Source organism: Lissotriton vulgaris, chromosome 4_1 (genome assembly GCF_964263255.1).
Source record: "Lissotriton vulgaris chromosome 4_1, aLisVul1.2, whole genome shotgun sequence".
Classification (NCBI taxonomy): Eukaryota; Metazoa; Chordata; class Amphibia; order Caudata; family Salamandridae; genus Lissotriton; species Lissotriton vulgaris.
The window spans coordinates 1,515,753,281-1,515,776,198 of NC_141691.1; the positions used below are offsets into that span (position 1 = coordinate 1,515,753,281).

Here is a 22,918-nt window from a genome sequence, read left to right on the forward strand (position 1 = left end):
ATATGTTACATGATCTGAAAGAATCGATAAATGTCGACGATGAAATGATGAAGATGACATCCCAAGGAGAAGGGTCAACTTAACGGACGACGCAAGGAGTGGACCAATGGAAGAAGCAGGAAGTTGACATCATCGGGGAAAGTCCGTGGTGGGCGTCAAGGGGCGTTCCAACCACATGGTGATTGTGTATTTTAGGGACAGCACCCCGGGGAGGAGGTAGCAATTGGGAGATTAGGAACAGCGAGACGAATTGCTCAGAGCAAAGGCAAGGGTAGATGCCTTGAGCAGATGCGCTGAGACATCAGAAGCGCAAGGGAGCAGTAGGCCGAGGACCCTCAGAGAGCGGATGGGTAGGCAGATAGGGTACTGCTTCTGAAACTTAAGATTTCCTTTAGAGGCTAAAGAGAGTTTGAACTTCTTCGGGAGTCAAACTGCTGACACCTTTTTAGGGAAGCAACGTGCGAAATAGGTTTGTCACATAGCATAGAGTAGGGACAGATTAACTTGATGATATTTTTTTTCCCTTACTGCAGATGACGCAGAAGAAACCACTTCACATCGAAGCTTAAGCAGCTGATGTTGTAATTGATTTTGTATTTTATATTCAGTTTGAGATTTTATCCTGAGTGGATTGTATCGTATTCAAATTAATCTTTATATAAACTTTTGAAACTTCATCAGTTGTAAGTGGTTCTTCAGAGTGGCGTCAGTTAATGGGGTTTGTCTAACCAATGCGGGGGTGGTCCTTTCCTCAATGACAGATACAAATCGGTCCGAAGTTGACGAATGAGATAAATTATTAATTTGATCATAATCATAATTTGATATCAAAATCTCATTCCCCGCAGGACCATAATGTTGGAAACAAATTTCTTGAGGATTTCTGTGCCTATGGAAAGGACCTATAACCGCTCCCTGTTTGAATACAGCTGGTGAGTCTTCTTGGTCTGCCCTGTGTCTGGGAGAATGATATCTGTATAGTCTTTAGCCCCTGACAGGACCTCAGAAGAGAAGACAGCCTCTCTCCAGTTTCAGATCCAAAAGAGGATTCCCTACTCTGATTCTCTTGGGGTGAAAGAGATGGACAGGAACCCATTTGATCATGTTGGGACATTTCTCAGTGCTTGTGGCCTACAGCACCCACTTTATCTGTATCCAATGAAACATTTTACATACAGCACACCACCCTACTCTCCCCGTTCCACCGTTGTCAGCACTTTTGGATACTGTGCACTCTTTACCAAGTCTAGGACATTTGGTCTTTAACAGCACGTTAGAAGAACCAGACCTAAGAGCCTTCCCCAATTCCTGCTCCGGACGTCTCACCCTACCCTGGACATCTTTCAATTACAACCTGAGCAATGTAAGTAAGCAATGAGAGAATTGTATTCTTCCGTAAGGAGTGTCAAAGACTGAGAAAAGCAAGGTAGGGGATAATCTAAAACAGAATGAGAAAGCGCGGTCTTCGGCAGAGTAGGGATACAAATTAGTTACTGTGTGAGTAGAATGAAGAAAAGAAGAACGAGAAGACAATCTAAGCTCAATTTAAGTAACAACACCACTCACACTGAAATGCGTACTCCCATTTTGGTCACTTGACAATCAATATGTTTTTATACTGATGCAAAAATAGATAAATACATAAGAAAGTACAGTTGTTTCTCCCAGTGTGGCCCGCATGCATTCCACAATTGCAACAAACATTTCCCAGGTTCTCTTGCACAGGGAGAAGATGAAGACTTGTAAAATTATTAAATCTGACATTTCTAAATTTGAATCTTAAAAGCAGTATTTGATATGATTTCTAAACATTCTTTTTTTACAGTACAAATAGAAATGTGAAGAGTATCCAAACGAGTCTAAGCCATCAACAAACTAGGTGAAATCCTTGTGCTTTATTTTTGGGGGAATAATGTATTTTCCCAACCCATTTAGTACATCAATTCCCCCCCAAAGTCCCCTTGCAAAATAAAACTGGAAGAAAATTATTTAAAACTACCTTTTATAAACATTCACAAGTTATCAACATAAAAAATTGCTTTTTAAGCAAACTTTGATATTAAAATAATAGAAGTTTCATTCCATCATAAAATCCCCTTGCAGGCAGAATATTGCGCTCCATCTGCTTCAGTACACAGGTTTTTGAGGTTGATCCGTACTGGATTGAATCAGCAGCACCCTGCGATTGATTATCGATAGGACATACTCTAAGACAAGTGGAAGTACCATTCCCTACTTCACAACGGGTTCCTAAAGTACAAATGCACTGTCATAACACGGTAACACCGGCGAGGTTAAAGGTTAAAGGTAGCCCAGGTAAAAATCATCGAAAGTAAAGGCACTTCCATGCGGGCAACGCTTGTCTTTGAGTACATGCTGTATCACTGTTGTAAAAATACAACTACTATATTATTATTAATGCGCGGACTAACCATTGCTATCCGTCTTCCTTAGGAAAGTCACATATGGACAGTTAATCACCAGCAGCTGCAAGTGGCGTGCGCCTCGAAGCCCTCAGCAGAAGAAAAGGCTCTTATGTCCGTGGTAAAGTACGCCTGAGTATAACTTCCGGGTGAGGATCCTACCGACTCGACTCTAAAGGTCGTGCCACCACAGCTAGTACCTTTTTTTTTTCTTTAAATGCGTTTTAAATAAATAAATATTAATCACAGTGGAAGAGGGAGGGGCCTAGGGCTCTGGGGGCGGCTCGGATAGCGACTGCAACAGATCCTTGTAGAAGCTCGAGTTCATGAACCGGGGGTAGGAGTCTCTGTGCATGAGGGTGTAGATCTGGAGCTGGGCGTCGTCGAACGTGCGCTGCGTCGGCTCCAGCATATTGCGGTTGATGACCTCACGCACCCTGGAGTCCAGGCTGACCTGTGGGCGGAAAGAGAAAGGCAGAGCTTTATGCATGTCGGGTGCGGTCATGAAGAGGTAGTCAAAGGTGATCAGGGACAGATGTATTGATTTGCAGAATGAGGTCTATCAACAACTGACTGCTAAGTACAGAATGCTCAATCAGACCTCTAAGTTCCACACTTCTTAATGAGAGCACCAAATGTACGCAGTTCAAAAGATAACATACAAACAGTTATCTAATAACACAATTACCTCAATACAAAACAGGTTTCTTTTTTTTGGTGATCGGGGACAGATGTATTGATGAAGAATAAGGTCTATCAACAACGGACTGCTAAATACAGAAGAATGCTCAATCCGAGCTCATAAATTCCAAACTTCTTAATTAATGAGAGCACCAAATGTACGCAGTTCAAAAGATAACATACACACACTTATTTAATTACACAATTACCCTAATACAAAACAGGTTTCTTTTTTTTTATAGCGCGAGCTCGACCCGAAGGTATTGGGGCGCTTTACCAGAGCACCACTTAACATTACAAAAGGACTTGTTCATTTTTGTTAGACACTGATAGATTAAGTGATTTGCCCAGAATCCTAGGATGTTGACCCAACGGCGAGACTCGAACCTGGTTCCCCATCTCCAAGGTTGGCAGCTCTGGCCGTTAGACCACATCCTTTCGGGTCGATAGATATGAAAACAACGACACCTCCCCTTCTATCTCTCAGCCCGCCATGAAACGGCCGCAAGTAGGACGCCTTTCCCTAATTAATACTCCTAGCCGGACCCCCCACTGCCCACCTGCCCACCCCGAGGTCCCTCACACTGGGCAGCTCCCCTCTGGAGACCTACTAACAAGCGATCAAACAGCACGGAACCTCCCGACCTGCTGGCTGCCTGTAGCTCCTGAGTATTGTTGCAGAGTAACCTGCTGCTGTTTTGTTGCTGAGTATAACATTGGTATTTAAAGGTCAGCAGAATGTTAATGACATACACTGCCTGGAGTCACCTCCATTCGTCTGCGCTCATTAAATGTATGTCAGAGCGTTTGTTGATTTAACTCAGCCGCCATGTTACAGTTCGAATGTGCATAGCGAAAATTGCAACCCTGAGCCATGTTTATTTGTGCTTCGTAGCCTCTGCACAAAAGGCGCAGGGGGTGCAGTTTCTCATGCAAATCTGTAGCCCCAACACTAATACTGAATGTCAGATCGCGTGCTATTGTTAACTAAACTAAGTCCGAGGCAAAAATAGAGGACATCGCTGAAAATTCACCACCCATGAGACACCCCGACTGCATGGGTGGTCTCAAGGCTTTCTGTACTTACCACCTCAGTGGAGGATCTTTGTTCCTGCCCCGATCACCATTCAGGAGGTCAGGATTGTACTGTCGCTGAGTGTGTCGGGTAGCAATTGTTGTACTTCACAGACACTGTCCCTTAAGATGCTTAGTACTGTCCTTACATGGGTGGAGGCTTTGTGGAATTGCAGTTGCTCTTGTCAGAACCTTTATGCTTCTTTTCGTAAGCGGGGCAGACCGGCATCAAAACAGCTTTCAGCACAAGTACATGCATGATCTCTATTGCTCTGCTTTCCAAGAGGTTAGGACCCTACAGGGTGCTTTGAGGTCGACCAGGCTCTTCGATACAATACGCTATGCTAAGACACATTAGATTGGGATAAAAATATAGAGGGCTTCAGATCTGACTTTATAAATCACAGGTACCACCACAGAATTGTTAGATATATGTTAGAAATGTGGTCTCTAGTTGGCAATTGTTTGCACATTTGTCCAAATAGGGACCCTTCCTTCTAGTAAGGGTAAGGGAGATACACTCCTAAAATAACCCCTACTCACTCCCTTGGTAGCTTGGCACGAGCAGACAGGCTTATTTCAGAGGCAGTGTGTAAAGCATTTGTGCATGCATACAGTAACACAGTGAAAACACTACAAATGGACACTGCACCAGTTAAAAAAAATAAGCAACCATTTATCTAATCCAACAAGACCAAATCCAACAAAAATCCAACATACACTACTGTAAAAATAGTTACTTGGCAAGATAACCTTTAAATTGCAGAAATAGCTGAAAAATACTGTTCTTCTGAGTTGGTAGCTCCGTGCGGGGGTACCTCGATGCTGAAAACAACAGAGTCTAACAGTTCCAGCCGACCGTGTCAGTACGGGCCAGCCAAAGCGTTGACAGACTCGTGAACAGTACCTTGCTCGTTGCTGCCGACACTTTGGTGCGAGTCGGTTGGGGGCAACTGTTGCAGTTGCGTTGCAAAATGGAAGTGGTGCCGGGTGCGGTGCTCTCACGACGTGGTTCAGGCAGCGACTTGGTGATGATCATCCAGACGGCATCGGTGAGACAAAGGCTTATGGTGCGGGGTGAAGCGCTGCTCGATAGGGTGCTGGCAGATTGCGGTGGAGGCGACGGAGCAAGCCGATGTTTGGGTCATGCAACAGTGGTGTCGGTGATGGCCAGGCAGAATAAAGGGAAGCGGTGCGGAGTGTGGTGCCCACAGCACACGTGCAAGCAATGGCTCAGTGATCATCTAGACGGTGTTGGTAGGACCAAGGATGCGGTGCGTAGTGCGGTGAGGCCTTCTGCAGTGTTTTCATGGCACAGAAACCTGCAACGGACTTGGTGACAGAGTCGGCTGCTCTTTTCTTCTGTGGTGACTGAAAGAAGTAGTTCCAGAGACCGTGTCCAGAAGGATGGTGAGGACTTTGCTGTTCATGACACCTCTTGAACAGGGGGCAAGCTCCACTTCCAAGCCCTTGGAGATACTGTCTCAAGCAGGATACACACACAGTTCCTCTCACTGACAGAAACAGCTACTTCAGGCCACCCCAGACAGCACACAGCAAGGGGAAGTACACCTCCTCCAGTTTCGTCCGACACTTCTCCTTGGCAGAGGGTCCTCTTAAAGTCCAAAAGTGATCTGAAGTTCAGTGGTCAGGGCCTCACATTTTATTGCACAAATTCATTTGTTCTCTGGTGGCAGGGAAGTTCTGTGCTTAGTCAAAACCAGTTCTGTCCTCTCTGGTGCAGCTTCCCGGCAGGAGGTGGAGACAGCATTATCCAAAGCAGACCAGGCCCATTCAGGTGTGAAAGAAATCTCCTCCCCCTACTCTGAATGCAGGCCAGGTCTATTCAGCTCCGCCCTGACTCATTCAGGAAAGGCAGGACACATATCAACCCCCCGTGGCTATCTGAGAGAATGCACATCCCCAGCACCTGTCACTCCAAAGACAGTCAGTCAATCCACAAACCAGCTGAGGCATACAGGATGGCTAAGCAAGAAAATAACCACTTTCTAAAAGTGTTATTTTCAAACACACAATATAAAATCATCTTTACTAAAATATGTTTATTTATATTCTGAGTTCATGTATACTAAACTCCATCTTTCTATCTTGTCCTAATGGGCACTTATATTTATAAGATGTTATAAATAAACTCCCATTGTATCCTATGGCACATATAGCCTTTCAATAGTGAAAAAAGAAATACACTGTATTTCACCCTCAGGACATGTCACACACCTCAGCGCATGTCTTACCTTTCACATACACTGCACCCTGTCCACAGGGGTACCTTGGGCCTACCTTAGGGGTGAGTCACATGTAAGAAAAGGGAAGGTTAGGGCCTGGCAAGTGGGTGCACTTGCCAGGTCGACATGGCAGTACTGAACTGCACACAAACACTGCAATGGCTGATCTAAGAACCTTTTGCAAGACTGCTTGTGTGGGTGGCACAATCAGTGCTGCAAGCCCACTAGCAGCATTTTATTTACAGGCCCTGCACACACACTGTGCACTGTACTAAGGACTTAGAGGCCGAATCCGATCTGGGTCGGAAAGCTCTCCGACCCAGTCTGATCCGGAGTGTTTTCCGATCGAGTCCTGCAGTCCGACCGAGTGAGTACGATGCAGTCGTATGATGCCGGACTCGGTTCGGTCGGACTCCCATAGAAGTCAATGGGAGCCGGTCGTACGACGAGTACATGGGCTCCCATTGACTGAATGGGTACGTCTCGCGCAAGGGTGCCCCGTACAGTAGGTACGTGTCGGTGCCATCCGCACCGTACATGCCTGTGTTGGGGAAACCTGTGTCCGAGTCGTAGGGGCTGCGGGTGACAGGGGGTCAGACGCGGACACTCAAAGGCAACTTCCTGGACGGTTTGCGAGCCAGACACTTCGTCTCGCACCGGCTGTCCGACGTGTGCATCGTACTGGCTCGTTTGTAAATCACATCCATTGCACGCCGCGGTTAGCTTACGGTTGAGAAGTATGGAGCGGTTTGGACCCAGAAACAACTCGGTCGATGATTTTCACGTAGCTCGCATCGCACTGGCTTGGTCGTACAAGTGTACAAGTCAGGAGAAAACACGCGTACAGCTCGCAGTTTTTCATGCTGCATCGCGTTCAGTGCCCTTCCGACCCGGATCGGAATCAGCCCCTTAGTAGTAAATCAAAAAACCAATCATGGAAACACCAATCCATTATTACAATTAACAGGAAGAACATATGCACTTTAGCACTGATCGGCGTGGTAAAGTTCCCATAGTCATAAAACCAACAAAAACATTTCAGAATCAGAAGGTCAAAAGTCAAAAAGTCTTGGGATAAACTCACTGGACAAGCCTGATCTAACAATAGCTATCCACAGAGCCACCAGGATCACTAGGAAAAACCTCTTAGGATACAAAGGAAAAAAGGACAAAATTAGGGTTCCACTTGTCGTCACATTAATCCGCAGTTAGCAACCTTAATCAAGATTGCCAGGGGATTACACCCTATTCTTCAGAAAAAGGAAAAACTGTGAGAACTGTTCCTGGATATGGCCTTCCAATCATTCTGACAATATTCCACTCTCAAAAGACTCACTGGTAAGAAAAGCATTACATGGAGATGCAATGGAGAGTGGAACAAACACCATGCAAAAAACACAAGAGGTATGTAACCTTCCAGCATACCCACACTTCTGATACGCACAAGGTGCTGCACACTGGGAAGGGCTACAACTTGATAGGGAACTTCAGCTCTGCCTAAAACAATGCGGCACACTTAATCATGTGTATTAAATGCTAAGGCAGAAGTTATTATGTTGGAGCAACCAGTCAAGTCCTACACAAGCAAATAAATCACCACCACTAGAACCTTAAGCAAGCAAACAAGACAGCACTGTGTGTGACTATTTTTCAGGGCCCTACCAAAGCATCTAAGATCTAAGGCAGAGGTCTTAAACCTTTCCAGTAAAAAGAGCTACTTATGTTTGATGAAAATCCTCCAGAGCTACTAATTATTATTATTATTAGTAGTGTTAGTGTCAGATTACATTAAACAAGATTACATTACTGGCTATCCTATTCAAGAATACCAGCACTGATCACCTCGGTGCATCAGGCATGGATCTGGGCACTAATGCAAAAGCCCGATTTAACAATTTTGAATGCTTTTACAAGTTAATACATAACAGCCACATCTGCAATGCCTCCGGCAGCAAGGTAATACTAATAATAATAAGTTGCCCAACACCAATATCAGCTTTAGCTATATTTTGAAAATTATGAGTTCTGGAAATGCACACATTTTCTTCTCGAATACACACTTTTCAATTTTGTCAACCATATATTAATTCAACCAAATAAAATCTTTTAATTTAGTAGTCTGGGATGCATACAGGAGAGCTACTTACAAGGAGCTGGAGGGCTACCAGTATCTCACAAGCTACTCGCTGGAGAAGCCTGCTCTAAAGATTGCAGTACACAAAGTTACTTTCACAATGGAGATAGGAAGGGTTATGAATATAAATGCAGTCAACTTTTAAATACTATTAGAAGGGTTTTGAACAAGCGCTGAAGCGGCAAAAATCACTATCTTGATTGAAACACTCCTACTACTTCTACTACATCCTGAGAGATACACAGGTTGTAACCTTCTGGCCTGTCACCTGAAAGACCCAGTTCTGGATGAATGTATGTCCTTATCCCCCAGCCTTTTTTCGTTACAACGACCATGTTGTGATTCCGCATACCATTACTCCGCAAGTCTAAATAACGGCTTGCGGAGGGGGTGGGGCGCTGGATGTTGGAATAGTATAATTTACTATTTCAACTCCAGTCTGTGCGGACACTAGGCAAGGGGTTAGATTTTAAATCCAACACCCCCCCGCTCCGCAAGTCGTTGTTCTGACTTACGTGGTAATGGTATGCGGAATCACAACGCGCTCGTTGTAACAACAGCGTTGTCATTCCCTGCAGGGAAAAAGCTTTGTGGTAAACGTTGTTTACCGTTCTGGATATTCCGGTCTACATTGTCATTGACCTGACATGTAACTGACTCCACTACAGCTTGTCCAGCCTTCCAGAGGCAAAAACTTAAAAGAAAACTGACTGTACCCAAGTGAAGTCAGCAATGCAGAGGCATTGACCTGGCATGTATGTAAAATTGCCCAAACCCATCTCTCACTGACTGCATACACTTTGGCTTGATGAGCAACTGACCATACTTTATCCTAAACAACCTTCAATAATCAAAGGCAGGACAAATGACTATCTCTGCCTAGCTGTGACAACCCCTTTGAGTTATCAACAGGTTACTGACTCTGACCCTGACCTAGCATTCTTTTTGTCACACCAGCAGAGTTTGTGACCAACTGCCTGCCAAATCTTACAAAGGTACTAGCCTACCATATAATTACCTGTGCCAGAGCCAGACAATGTGACAGACTCTCCCCAGCCCGCACTGCCTGCCCACAAACACAGTGAGACTAACCACATATTTGCACTACGTACCTTTCAGGTGCCTTTACCTGAACGTCACATACAGATGCTCCCAATATGGGGGACTCAGAGGTGCACATAGAATGTACCAGAGTGAATCCAAGGCCTACTGATCTGATTAGACTGATTTCACCCCAACCCTGCAGGCCTTGTATGCAGGACTTAGAGGCAGCCATGACATCTAATTGTAATGTTATCACTGATACAAACTGCGGTTCACTGATAGAATATCAATGCAACAAAAATATCGTCTCACTATACTTAAACAGGTAAGTACAAAAATATCGAAGTAAAAAATATAGATGTAAAAAATATCAAATTTAAAATATATATAAAATAAAATAAAATATATTAAATATATTAAATAATATTATTTTTAACAAATGAAATAAAATTAATAAACATTTTACCTAAATATTACAAATAAACTTAAATTAAAAAATATAAATACAGAAACAAAACATTTTATACATATACATATACATATATATATATATATATATATATATATATATATATATATATATATATATATATATATATATATATATATATATATATATATATATATATATATTTAAATATTATCTTTCTTCAATTTGTATACTTTAAAATTATATCAAAATAAAATCTATATATATCAATATTTTAAAATGAAATAAAACATTTTTTAGTGATTTAAAACATTAAAATTCTTTTAAAAAATACAATAAATGCAACAGTAAGGAAAATGTTGGACAGCGAAGGGGTAAAAATTACTATTCCCACTCTAGTGAGTCCAACAGTAGGGAAAGTGCTGGATAGCGGAGAAGTAAAAATTACTATTCGCACTTCAGTCAGTGCAACAATAGGGAACGTGCTGGATAGCGGAGGGATAAAAATCACTATTCCCACTCCAAAGAGTGCAAAAGTATGGAAAGTGCTGGATAGCGGAGGGGTAAAAAATACTATTCTCAATCCAATGAATGCTACAGTAGGGAAAGTGCTGGATAGCGGAGGGGTAAAAATTACTATTCCCACTCCAGTGAGTGGAACAGTAGGGAAACTGCTGGATAGCGGAGAGGTACAAATTACAATTCCCACTCCAGTGAGTGCAACAGTAGGGAAAGTGCTGAATACCGGAGGGGAAAACATTAATATTCCCAATCGAGTAAGAGAAACAGTAGGGAAAGTGTTGGATAGCAGGGATAAAAAAATTACTATTCACACTCCTGTGAGTACAACAGTAGGGTAAGTAATGGATAGCGGAGGGGTAAAAATTACTATTCCCACTCCAATCGGTTTAACAGTAGAGAAAGTGTTGGATAGCAAAGAGGAAAAAATTACTATTCCCACTCCAATGAGTGCAACAGTAGGGAAAATGCTGGATAATAGAGAGGTAAAAATTACTATTTCCACTCCAGTGAGTGCAGCAGTAGGGAAAGTGCTGGATAGCGGAGGGGTAAAAATTACTATTCTCACTCCAGTGAGTGCAACAGTAGGGAAGGTGCTGGATAGCGGAGGGGTAAAAATTACTATTCCCACTGCAAAGAGTGCAACAGTATGGAAAGTGCTGGATAGCGGAGGGGTAAAAATTACTATTCCCACACCAATAAATGCCTCAGTAGGGAAAGTGCTGGATAGCAGAGGAGTAAAAATTACTATTCCCACTCCACTGATTGCAACAGTAGGGAAACTTCTATATAGCGGAGGAGTAAAAATTACTATTCCCACTCTAGTGAGTGTAACAGTAGGGAAACTGCTGAATAGAGGAGAGGTATACATTACTATTGCCACTCCAGTAGGAGAAACAATAGGGAAATTGTTGGATACTAGAGATGAAAACATTTACTATTTCCACTCCAATGAGTGCAACAGTAGGGAAAGTGCTGGATAGCGGAGGGGTAAAAATTACTATTCCCACTCCAGTGAGTGCAAAAGTAGGGAAAGTGCTGGATAGCGGAGGGGTAAAAATTACTATTCTCGCTCCAGTTAGTGCAACAGTGGGGAACGTGCTGGAGAGCGGAGGGGTACAAATGACTATTCACTCCAAAGAGTGCAACAGTAGGCAAAGTGCTGTATTGTAGAGAAACAAAAATTACTTATAACATTTAAACAATACAAAAAAAGCATAAAAACAAATAAACAATATTCACAAAATATACATTTAAATATATTAAACATATAAAATAAACACATTATAATATAAATGACAAATAACAAAAATCTGCAAGTACATTAAAAATAATTATAAATAAATTTTAAGAACAATACTTTTATTAAAGGAGCAAATACTAACAGAATTATGTAAAACATAAATATATGTTTTGTTTCCTTCCCGAGGCCACCACACCAATAGAAAAACACCTAAAACATTGTATTTAAATTTATTTCCACAATTAACATAATTAATAATGAATTAAAAAATATGTTTATTAAAAAAAGATAATAAACATTCATTGAATACACATTCTTTAACACAATATTATCCATAACACACACCTAAAACTAATCATGCAATTACCATATTTAATTTCTAATTAATTAATTTAAATACATTTAATAATTATTAAATCATCAATTACAAATACATTACTTTCCACCCTTCTCACCATTTACACCTATACATACCACAACACACACATAAAACTAATCACACAATTACCATAATTAATTTCTGATTAATTAATTTAAATACATTAACTAATTATTAATTTATCAATTAAAAATAAATTACTTCCTACCCTTCCCACCATTTATACCTATACATACCACAACACACACCTAAACTAATTACACAATTACCATAATTAATTATGAATTAATTAACAACCAATTATTAAAACATCAATTAAAAATAAATTACTTCCCACCCTTCCCACCATTTAAACCTATACATACCACAACACACATCTAAAACTAATTACACAATTACCATAATCAATTGACAATTACTTAATTTAAAACTATTGACAACAAATTATCAATGAATTCATAGAAAAATACTTTCCACATTTAACATCTTAATTAAACTAAAATTAATACATCCAAAAATATTCAATACATTTAATATAATTACATTACTTCCCACCCTATTCCCTATAAACCCACAACCCGCTTCAGTGCTAAAATCGTAAAAATTCAAATGAAAAAAATAAATAACTACTAAAAATAATCAATAAATGTAATATAATTAAATTACTTCCCACCCTCTCCCCCTTCAAACCCACCACCTGCTAGGGTACAGTACGGTATCATAACAACAAACATTTTGTACACATATAATAAAAATACAAACAATTCTTATACAAAAAAAACACATCACTTACATATAAAATATATACTAAAATACATAACGTTAATAAAAAACGGTAATTTTAAAGACTATAGGTGTACAAACAATATTAAACACTTTGATATTTTAAACAACAATATTTTAGCAAACGATATTAAACACTTCAATATTTTAAACATCGATATTACTTACCTAACAATCGATATTCTTGAGCACAATATTATTTCCCGGGGATATTTCTCACCCACCATATTTTTAAATCGATATTGGTGCAAGTCAATATTTATACATCAATATTTAGGGGGCCATTAGGATGACGGGTGGACTCTTTTGAAAAAACTTTGAATAAAACAAGTGAAAGAAACTCGATAGTTTCTAATATTAACGCGCGCACTTCTTAGGCAGAAGGTGACCCTTCTCACTGCAAGCATTAATTATATTGAAGGCACGTATAGACATTGTGCTTCAGACGGAGCACAACAATAAACAGCAGTGGAAATCAACGAAACGAGTGCAAAGGGACAAAATAGTTAAATGATACCACAAACCACATTCCGCGGCATCCTTAGGGCCGTCTGCTTATCGAACGCGTCGCGCTTTTTCGACGCATGTGCAGAAGTTGGTATGCCTCGTGGTTCCCATAAATCAACAAACCGCGTCCATCGCGACTGCCGCGTCGATATGTGCTCTGGCCACCGCGTGACTATGTGGGTCCAATGATCGCCTTTCAGTAAGTGGTTTTTATTGGACCACTCCTGTCCATTCGGTTACTCCCCCTCGGCTCAGGAAAGCCCGGGGTACCAACGGACATTTAAGGAGGGACCTGGTTCTTACTGAAGGTTTTTATCTAGGGCAGCTTTATTCACTCTATAGGCAGCCTTGGGTGTTTGGTTATTTTGCTTTTTTGCCCCTCTTTTATTTAGACGGTTCTTTGGCCACAACGATGTATACGAGGGGAATAGTGCCAAGCAGCTTGCATTTTGTAGATTAGCAGCCCCGACCAATTGGTCAATATGGAACGAGAGTAATGACAGGAGCTTTTTGCTTTTCATAAGATTTAGACAATCACATTGTGTTAAAAGATATAGACCATGACATCGTGCTACACAGCATGTTAAGATACCTTGGAGGACACACGATCTAGTCCTGTATAGTCATTCAAGCGGTTTTATGTTCATGTAGTTTTGAGAGATCTCGGTAGGAGGCCATGGCCAGCATAGTGGTTTTTTAGCAACAAGGTTTTGATGACTAAGTTGGGAAACTGGCGAATAGAGATATTCATTCTGTTTGCGACCTGTGTGTTTACCCACATTATAGAGCAGGGCCTCAATCACTGAGCAGATGCCAGGTGAGGTGAAGAGTACTCCCACATAGAAATGGGTGAGTACAAATTTTCGAAATTTTCTATTTTGTAACCATTGATGCTATATCAGAGTAATAAATTGGTCATTATTGCCAGTATTAAAAGAGGAGACTTTGAGTGACAGTGTTGCTATGTGTTCTCTTTTGGAAATTATTCACTATCATAAATTGTTTTTTTAGGAATGAACTCAAGTTCCGGTGATATCTGACCACCATTTGGGACTCACAGGGAATGGTAGGGTGTATCACACCAATTGTTTATTTGTTTTTGCACATCTATATATCACATTTGCAGTAGAGCAGTAATATATTGGTCCTGACAAAAGCCCTCGTGGCTGAAACGTGTAGACCTGCCAATCTATCGCTAATGATAGTTATTTTTTCAAACTATCAACACTCTGTTTTTAGATTTGACACTAGGATAGCGTTTATTAAAGTTATTGAAGTGTCTTAGTAGTCAATTTTAACCTTTGCACAAATTTCACTTTTTGCACTGCAAACTTTCAGCACCACTGATGAAGACGATGAGTCCAGTAGAGTCCAGAACTGGACCAAAGCCTGCAATCCATTGTTTCTGATCCCCAAGTACTTCATGCCGTCCGACCACAGGGGAGCCCCACCTTCGCGAATGTCTCATTCAGGATCCAAGCTAACTCCCCCAGCAGGAAGAGTTTAGATTTTTCCTCGTTACAGTAGAGTCCTAATATCTTCCCAAATTTGCACAAATAGTTCAGGAGTATGGGTAAGAATACTTGGGCCACCTCAAATAGACCCGGGCATCATCGGCGTATAAGGAAACTACATTTGTGATCTTCCCCACCGTGATGCCCCAGGGGCCAAGTGCTCGGTGCAGCATCGCTGCCATCAGCTTCACCGCCAGAACGAACAGTAGCAGCGACAGAGGACACCATTGTCAAGTGCCCCTATGCAACTGGAATCTACCGGAGACCACCCTACCCATCCTCACTTCAGCACCTGGGTCAGTGTAGAGTAGTTTAACCCATTGTAAATACTTGGGGCCGAGCCCTGTCTTCTCCAGTACCTGCCAGAGGTAGCCTTGGGTCACTGAGTCAAATGCTTGTTTGATGTCAAGAAATGCCAGGACATAAGCATCTCCCTGTAGCTTTGGCACATGGTAAACATATGAAAGCCGCCACAAATTATAAAGAGGGCTTCTCTTTGGAATAAATCCACACTGATCAGCATGTATTAAAGTTGAAAGGAGGGGCAACAGACCGATGAGGATTTTTAACATCCACATTTAACAGGGAAAGTGGTCTATACGAGGAGGCCGCCATGCAGACACTGCCTTGTTGAATTTCTTTGTATGACTGTTTACTATGTTACAATCTCATTGGTGTGTTGGAATCCATTTCTCTTAATTGTCTCAATCAGATGCAATGACAGACTGTTACTGATGGCTGGTCAGGGCAGAAATAGGTGTGTACAGGTTGTATGCAGAAGGTTAGTCTCACATTTTGTCAAGGTTGTTCTTTTGTCTTGGGGCAGCAATGGAGAAGGCTTGATCCCATGTTCTTGTGTGGCATGGCTTTTGGATCTGTATATTTATGGTGCTGGTGGGGAAACCTTTGAAGCGAGGGATGGATTTATTAGTGGTCCATTTAGGAATTTTTCCAAGCACCTCTTCCCTCCACTGAGTTACCCGTATCAGGGGAATGGGTAACTTCTGTGAGGTGGGGGATTGTGGAAATGATCCAGAATATGGGTTTTTGAGAATTTACCTATGGCAATCTTTATTCCCCTAATTGTTTTAGACCCAGAGATTTCAGTGGCTGAGATATCCTGAAGAAGCAGCATATTGCCCTAAGCCTGAGTGTGGATTTTGTTTATATAATTTTACAAGCTGAGAACAGTTATTACAAATAAATCAATCACACCCGAGTTCATTATGAGAGTTAGAGAAGCTGCCCGACAGAATGCACTTGAACTATGAAAAGTAAAAGGCTTTTTTCCCTAAATCTAGGGCAGAAAATAAAATAGAGTAGAATCATGTAATCAAGAAGAGATTGAAGCTCAATGTCATAATCTGAGATAGCAGCAGACACTTGTGGTACACAGGCATGCAGGACAGAATTACTGTGGGTTGTAGAAAGCAAATTCCATTGGAATTCAGCATTGTTTTGTGACCTATTTAACTACTGAATTAACAAGAAGCAACATTTGCAGTGATGCATTAGCAAGTAAAGTACTCTGTGGATTTTTATGTGCTGAATTTCAAGTGGAATTGGATTTAATTCATAAACTAAAAATGAATTATTTAAAACTTGGCAGTTCACACTTAGATACACTTTAACCTAGGGGCATCAACCACTGTATTTTACAGATTGTTAAATTTAGGCTACTCGACTAGAACTCCATATGCAGAGTGCCTAATTTCCCCCCTGCACAAACTTGATATCATGAGCATTTGCAGAATTACAGACTTTTACACAGAACATATTGTGGAATTGTAATCTGCTGCAAAATGCTTGCAATAGCCATAAAATCACAATCGACATTTTCCACCAATATATGTTAAAACCAAAGGATAGAATCCTTTTAAAATGGAATTATGATTTTGCAAAGTAATAACTTGATGTTTTCTTTCAAAAACACCCACATATGTCTCTCTACAGAGATAAACAAGAACTGGCAAAGCCAGTAGGTCTGGCTTTAACGTGCTAATGCATGTGACACACATTCAAACATGCTAATTGGCTGTGTTGCATTCACAAACTAAACATATTCAGAGATGGGTGGTCGGGTTAAAAGCACACAATAAGTTTTAAGCCCAGCAGGGGTGTGGAGTTCAACTTCAAAATTTACTTTGATTTTGTTTCTGCGAACTCCTGGAGGGGGTTGCTCGTGCACTGTTTAAAATGTCCTTTTACTGTGTATACTGGGCTGTTTGTATTACATTCACATGTGACTTTCAGTGTTATTTAAAGGGTAGATCGAAATTCCAGTATACACAAGTATTTTATAACATAAATCACAAATTATTTATCACACTAAATTAGATCTATTATACAAATGTAATCTTGGCGCAATCCTCCTTTGTCTACGTATTACGTTTACCCACAGAGGCTGTCAGTGCCACACGCAACGAAAGAATTCGATTTCATTAGTGAGACATTTTTCTCTCACTCTACCTGTCAAATAGTCAGTTGATGGGAATAAATCACCTCAACATGGCCACCAATACCTCCACCTATGTTTTCATCTTTTTACAAAACAGAACAAGTATCACTATAGTAAGCCTAGCCAGAATTGTATTTAAGCTGGAATCATTTGCGTAATTTTGCATTACTCGTCACGCGAAATTCCTGACATTTCGCTACCTCGCCATGTTGCATAATTATGCTTTATTCGCAGTAAATGTTTTCTGTGAATGCGTGGGAACACCATGAATGACCGGTTGTGAGCGGCTGTTCGCGGCGCTTTTATGTTTGACATTATGCTTTTTTAGCATTGGATGCGTCAAAAGTAGAAGCAAACAATGATGCATTTCTATCTAAGATACAGCACCAAATGCCAATTTTGTATTTTTCCTAATTATGCCTAATTAAAATTTCACAATCTGAGCAGAGCAGAAAGTTGATTATCAAAGAAATCGGAGATTTCTCTCGGAGAATACTGGAATAGGCACAGTCTCATGAGAGCTAAGCCACCATTTATTGGACCACGGGGGACAGGACCCACCTACCATCAAGACACCCATTTTGTGTGAGTCCAGCTTTAAAATAGTGGTGTAGTAGGTGTAGTTAGTGTTAAATGTTATATTTTATGTATTTCGTTTTTTTAATGCTTTGATAAATATCTAAATGGCCTAACATCATATTGTTCCAAAACCTAATTCTAATTGAAACCAGGTGCAAATGAGGGGGGCAACCTGTTCATGTGTGCTAGCTACATGTTACATGTGTGGTTTAGGGGAAAGCACCCATCTAACACAACTTGGCCATCTGCTGCCATTGGATGCAGGAAACTGTATCCTATGCGTAACACTGCTGATCACCTTTGCGCCATGCCACAAGGCTTTACATTCGTTAAACAGCATTTTTTGCACGCTCACTGCCATTGACATCATTGGTAGATGATTCTTTGTAAATGTGGCACTGCATACTTGTCTATGGGTCGCACAACGATGTGCTATTTTTTACACACCACTGTGGTATATGAAGGATAGTAAAATTGTAGCAGAGTGGTGCAGAAGATATATGACCATCATGGATACTAGCATGGAGTGCTAGTTATTGCCTACCGATGAGGATGTATTTGAGGAGGAAAAGCCTGCTTCAGAAGGCATATTTATTGTCAGTATTCAAGACCATTGGAAAACATTGTGCTCCCACTATAATGGATGTTCAGAGTATTATAAGCTGGCTTATCACTGGGGATTCTGTGCAATAAATAGCCAAACAGTGACTGACTCTTTTCTGGGACACAGACATACAACTCTTTGCTTGCCAAAGCTTCCATTGGACAAATAAGCATTATGACATGAAAGAGCTGAAATTGAACCAGGAAACTATGATTGGCAGAGGAGGGAATTGGAACAATTCTAGTCATTCTCATGAATTCCCCACTGCCTAGTTCGTTTTGTCTGTTGGTGGGGTAGGGAGCTGGTAGGAGGGAGTTGAAAGGGACTTGACTGTTCCTCTTGCACTTTCTTCCACTTCCCTACCTCCCACCGACAGAAAATAAAATGGCTTGAGATGGCGGGCCTTGCTAGGGCAGTGCGGAGGGCGGCAGTAATGATGGCCCCTCCCATAGCTCCACCCACCAACTTGATCATCCTTGGATTGACCTGAGAGGGGCTAGGGAGCCTCCTCAGGACCATTAACATGTGATTTCACTAATGTTGTCACAGACATATTTAGGAGGCGGCCTGCAAGTGAGCACAGGCCACCACATTAGGAGCTAAAAAATGCTCAGAAAGGATTGGGCAAGGGCAAACTGCCCCCCCCCCCCCACTTCCCCCCTCACCCCACCCAAAGGAGTTTGACCTCCCATCGGTGGGAGAAAACAAATAAACAATAGATGCAAGCTTAGTGGAATCAATTGGCAACCATGATGTATATAGCGCTCTTAAGGGCATCCTGGAAACACCCTTTTATGGTGCGTATATATATATATGTCAATATGGCAGCCAAAGGGATACAAATTTAGTGCTCTATCAGCATTTGAACTCTTGACCGATTACTTAGTGGTTCCTTATAAATTGATGGACGTATCTATCTTTTTGGTAGCATCTAACCCACTGATCCCCTCACCTCTTCATCCAATTGATTGATTTGGCCTTCATTCAACTCAGGACACAATTATATTCTTGTTCTTTTGGACACATTGTTATGTGGTTTGTTCTGTATTACTTTTTCACCCACATGTTTCACCTCTTGTAAATTAGGTTTCCGTGGAAAGATGAAAGAGTACTGATTGTTTCACTTGTAAACGCTTTCATTTACTCCAGTCGTGACAAGAGAATTTAAATTCTACTAATTAGGAATAAAACCCCACATATTTAGTTACAGAATCATGGGAGCTGAATTTTATTCTGCTGAATTGCACTAAGTAATGAACAAAATCCATCAGCATGGCAGAGAATAGATACATTTTGCAAGATAAAGTCAGGGAGAGCAAATATAAATATTCCAGTAGTGAGTGGACGTGATCTTGCCAACTGAAGTAAACACCATTAGACATGTTACCTTTGGGAATATATCTGCATGTACATTCTTACCCTGGAAACAAATGCTATTTACTCCTGCGAAAGGAATGGAAAGTGAGTTTTCAGGGTACGAAAGGTTATATGCCACGCCCGTATTTTATGAGGGCACAAGCAAATGGGCTTCTTCACGGTGAAGCTTTTTTCCATGTGTAGTAAAGACACTTAACTGTGAAAATGCACATTTGTTCATTTGCTCATTTGTTCATTATTTATGCTTGCAGAATTTCCCACCTGGTAAAAATTGTGCATACATAAATTTGTAAAAGACACACAGATGATAGGCGGAATTCAGAGCACATCAAACATTCACCCCCTGTCAAGAGATTTGCTCACTATGCCACCTCAGTTTAGACCCAAATCAGTCTTGACCCTGTTCCTCATGAGAACTGTCCAGCCTGAACTGACAAGCCAGGTCCTCCTTGGACCACAAACAAGCATCCTGGGACCGAATTTGGGGCATCAGCCAGGCTAGCTTGAATCCAGTGGCACAGTGCCCGGGAACCACATCTGGGCATACCAGATGCACTTAGGGCGAGAAAGCAAAAGACACACATGATGATGGACGGAATGCAGAGGAAATCAAACATTCACCCAAGTCAAGGTGGGTTAAATCCATATTTCTTTTGCTCACCATGCCACCCCAGTTTAGACCCAGCCATGTGCAAATCAGTCTTGACCCTGTTCCTCATTTATGCTTGCAGAATTTCCCACCCAGTGAAAATTCGGCTTACATAAATTTGTGGCATTGATATCCTCTTAGATTTTTAGAAGTACTCTTGTGAATCCCTTTAAAAATGTAAATTCTACTACAAATGTAGGAGCAACCTTAACAAGAGCAGCTCACTTAATTTTTCACAAAAGGCCTTGTCTGTCAGGATATTAGATAGTAGTTACTGAAAATACATCTCAAATAACTTGGTATGCAAGATGCAGTATTGTTTATGATGTGCGTCTATGTTTGGTAGATACTGTGAAAACGCTCTACCGTATTCTTTAGGGAAGCTTGGTGTAAATTTAATTTGGAAGGCACTTAATATTTTAATACCAATGAAATAACAACTATTAAAATATTGAGAGAAAACGAGGTTTACCTCAAATAAAATGAACTGAGTTTGCTCTGTAGTATTTGCCACATGTTCCCGAACTATTCTTTAGGGAAGCTTGGTGTAAATTTAATTTGGAAGGCACTTAATATTTTAATACCAATGAAATAACAACTATTAAAATATTGAGAGAAAACGAGGTTTACCTCAAATAAAATGAACTGAGTTTGCTCTGTAGTATTTGCCACATGTTCCCGAACTAGTGCGGATTTTTATAGAGACTGTGTGTGCCTAAAAGAAATAATTTGTGTGTCCTTGACCATGCCCCAATAGAGAATTAACATAGATGGCAGGGGGGAAACTGCGACTGATGGCCCACTCATGATTTTGTCAAGATCTTGCCTCCCAAATGATGAACTTGTTAGATTGCTGAGCGTAATTGGGAATGTTAAGATGTGTGGGGTGGCCTAGTGGAGGTAGGTACCTTCCCTGTGATATACAGTGAGGTTAGGTATATCCAGTCCCTGGTGCCAGTTGTGTTGCATGGTAAAAAGAGTTCCATGCAACTTGCTAGTGAATTCAGGGAGTCATTTTGAAGGGCTTCAAAGTGAGTTAGTGTACTCTACCACAGAAGACTACAATGATCTAGGTGTTGAAAGGAAAGCATCAATGACTACTTGTATCTTCTATGAAACCACAGTAAATTCGAAAGCCTAAGCGGAGAGGTTTATAATCATGCCTTTTCTGCAGCATATAAAAAGTTTCTACTTTACTTTCTTAAATACGCCTCGCCTTTTAATAAATAAATGCTAAACTTCACAGGCAGAAAGGACTTGGGACACATGCATCTAAGATTTTGATGAAGGCCGATTCTTAGATGTAAGAAGAACAATTATAGACTGATAATCTCTATCTGTATTTTATATCTATATTTGGACCGTCGACTTTTAAAATTGCTAATAATTGCCTTTGCACATTTCATTGATTCCTTTAATGCATTTATTGTTAATATATGTTGATGTTCATGAATTGTGCACTTTGTTCGGTTCCTTTATTGCAGAAGTGGATATTCTAGCTACTAACATGTCTTGGGCCAGGTTTCCCCACCCAGACGTATACAGGACTCCCAGACACTTTCAGATAAGTTGAGACATTTGAGCTGTGTTGAGGTACCACTATCTTTGCCTTTAGTATTGGACATCAGTCCTATACCCATCATATGGATTAAGTGCTCAAGGCAAAGTGAACACCACCTTGTACTACGAGTCCATTCCTGGAACCAATCATTATTCAGTTGTCAAACAGTGTAACACAATCATCATGATTTTTGATTCAGAAAATGGTGACAAACCTCTTTAGGTGAAAGCATAGAGATGTAATCTTCATATATTAATCTAGCTTTCTCTTCAATGACATTTTTGTTGGTTTCCTTCTTTAAATCCTCACAGGCCATCCAGAATAGCATGTTCTCCTCACTGAATTCTGTCCTTAGAAATTCCCGAAAGGCATTTCTTCCTGCCGGCGTGGTCATCACCATATCAAATGACTGTCCCCAGTTGTTAACATCTTCAAGTGTAGGAGGCGGGCTTAAAATGAGAAACAAATATAAAAGAATAAATTTCTCGTACAGAAATTCCAGTTTTCCTCAAAGAAATGTTTGCGATATTGCAAAAATATTAGAGAAAGGTAATTATGCTGACATGTACTTACCTACATTTTATATACCACTTCTTTTTATTTTGAAAGATAGAAATACAGACAAAGCACCAGACATGGAGGTCAAAATTTAAATTTATGAACAACGAAAACAATTCACCAATTCTCCTCTGTATGACATTGAGCAAGCTAGT

At 40.8% G+C, this 22,918-nt stretch overlaps 1 protein-coding gene across 2 annotated transcripts in view; it reads right to left on the reverse strand.

Moving 5' to 3' along the window:
- Positions 1 to 1,586: 1,586 nt before the first annotated feature.
- Positions 1,587 to 22,918, reverse strand: part of RGS20 (regulator of G protein signaling 20) — a 379,831-nt gene continuing 358,499 nt past the window's right edge. For both annotated transcript variants that reach the window (XM_086966962.1, XM_086966963.1), the window contains exons 4-5: positions 22,420 to 22,654; positions 1,587 to 2,877 (exon numbers count right to left, since the gene is read on the reverse strand). In XM_086966962.1, coding sequence (XP_086823088.1) covers positions 2,689 to 2,877; positions 22,420 to 22,654 — 424 coding nt within the window. In that variant the 3' untranslated portion in view covers positions 1,587 to 2,688. The remainder of the gene's footprint in view (positions 2,878 to 22,419; positions 22,655 to 22,918) is intronic.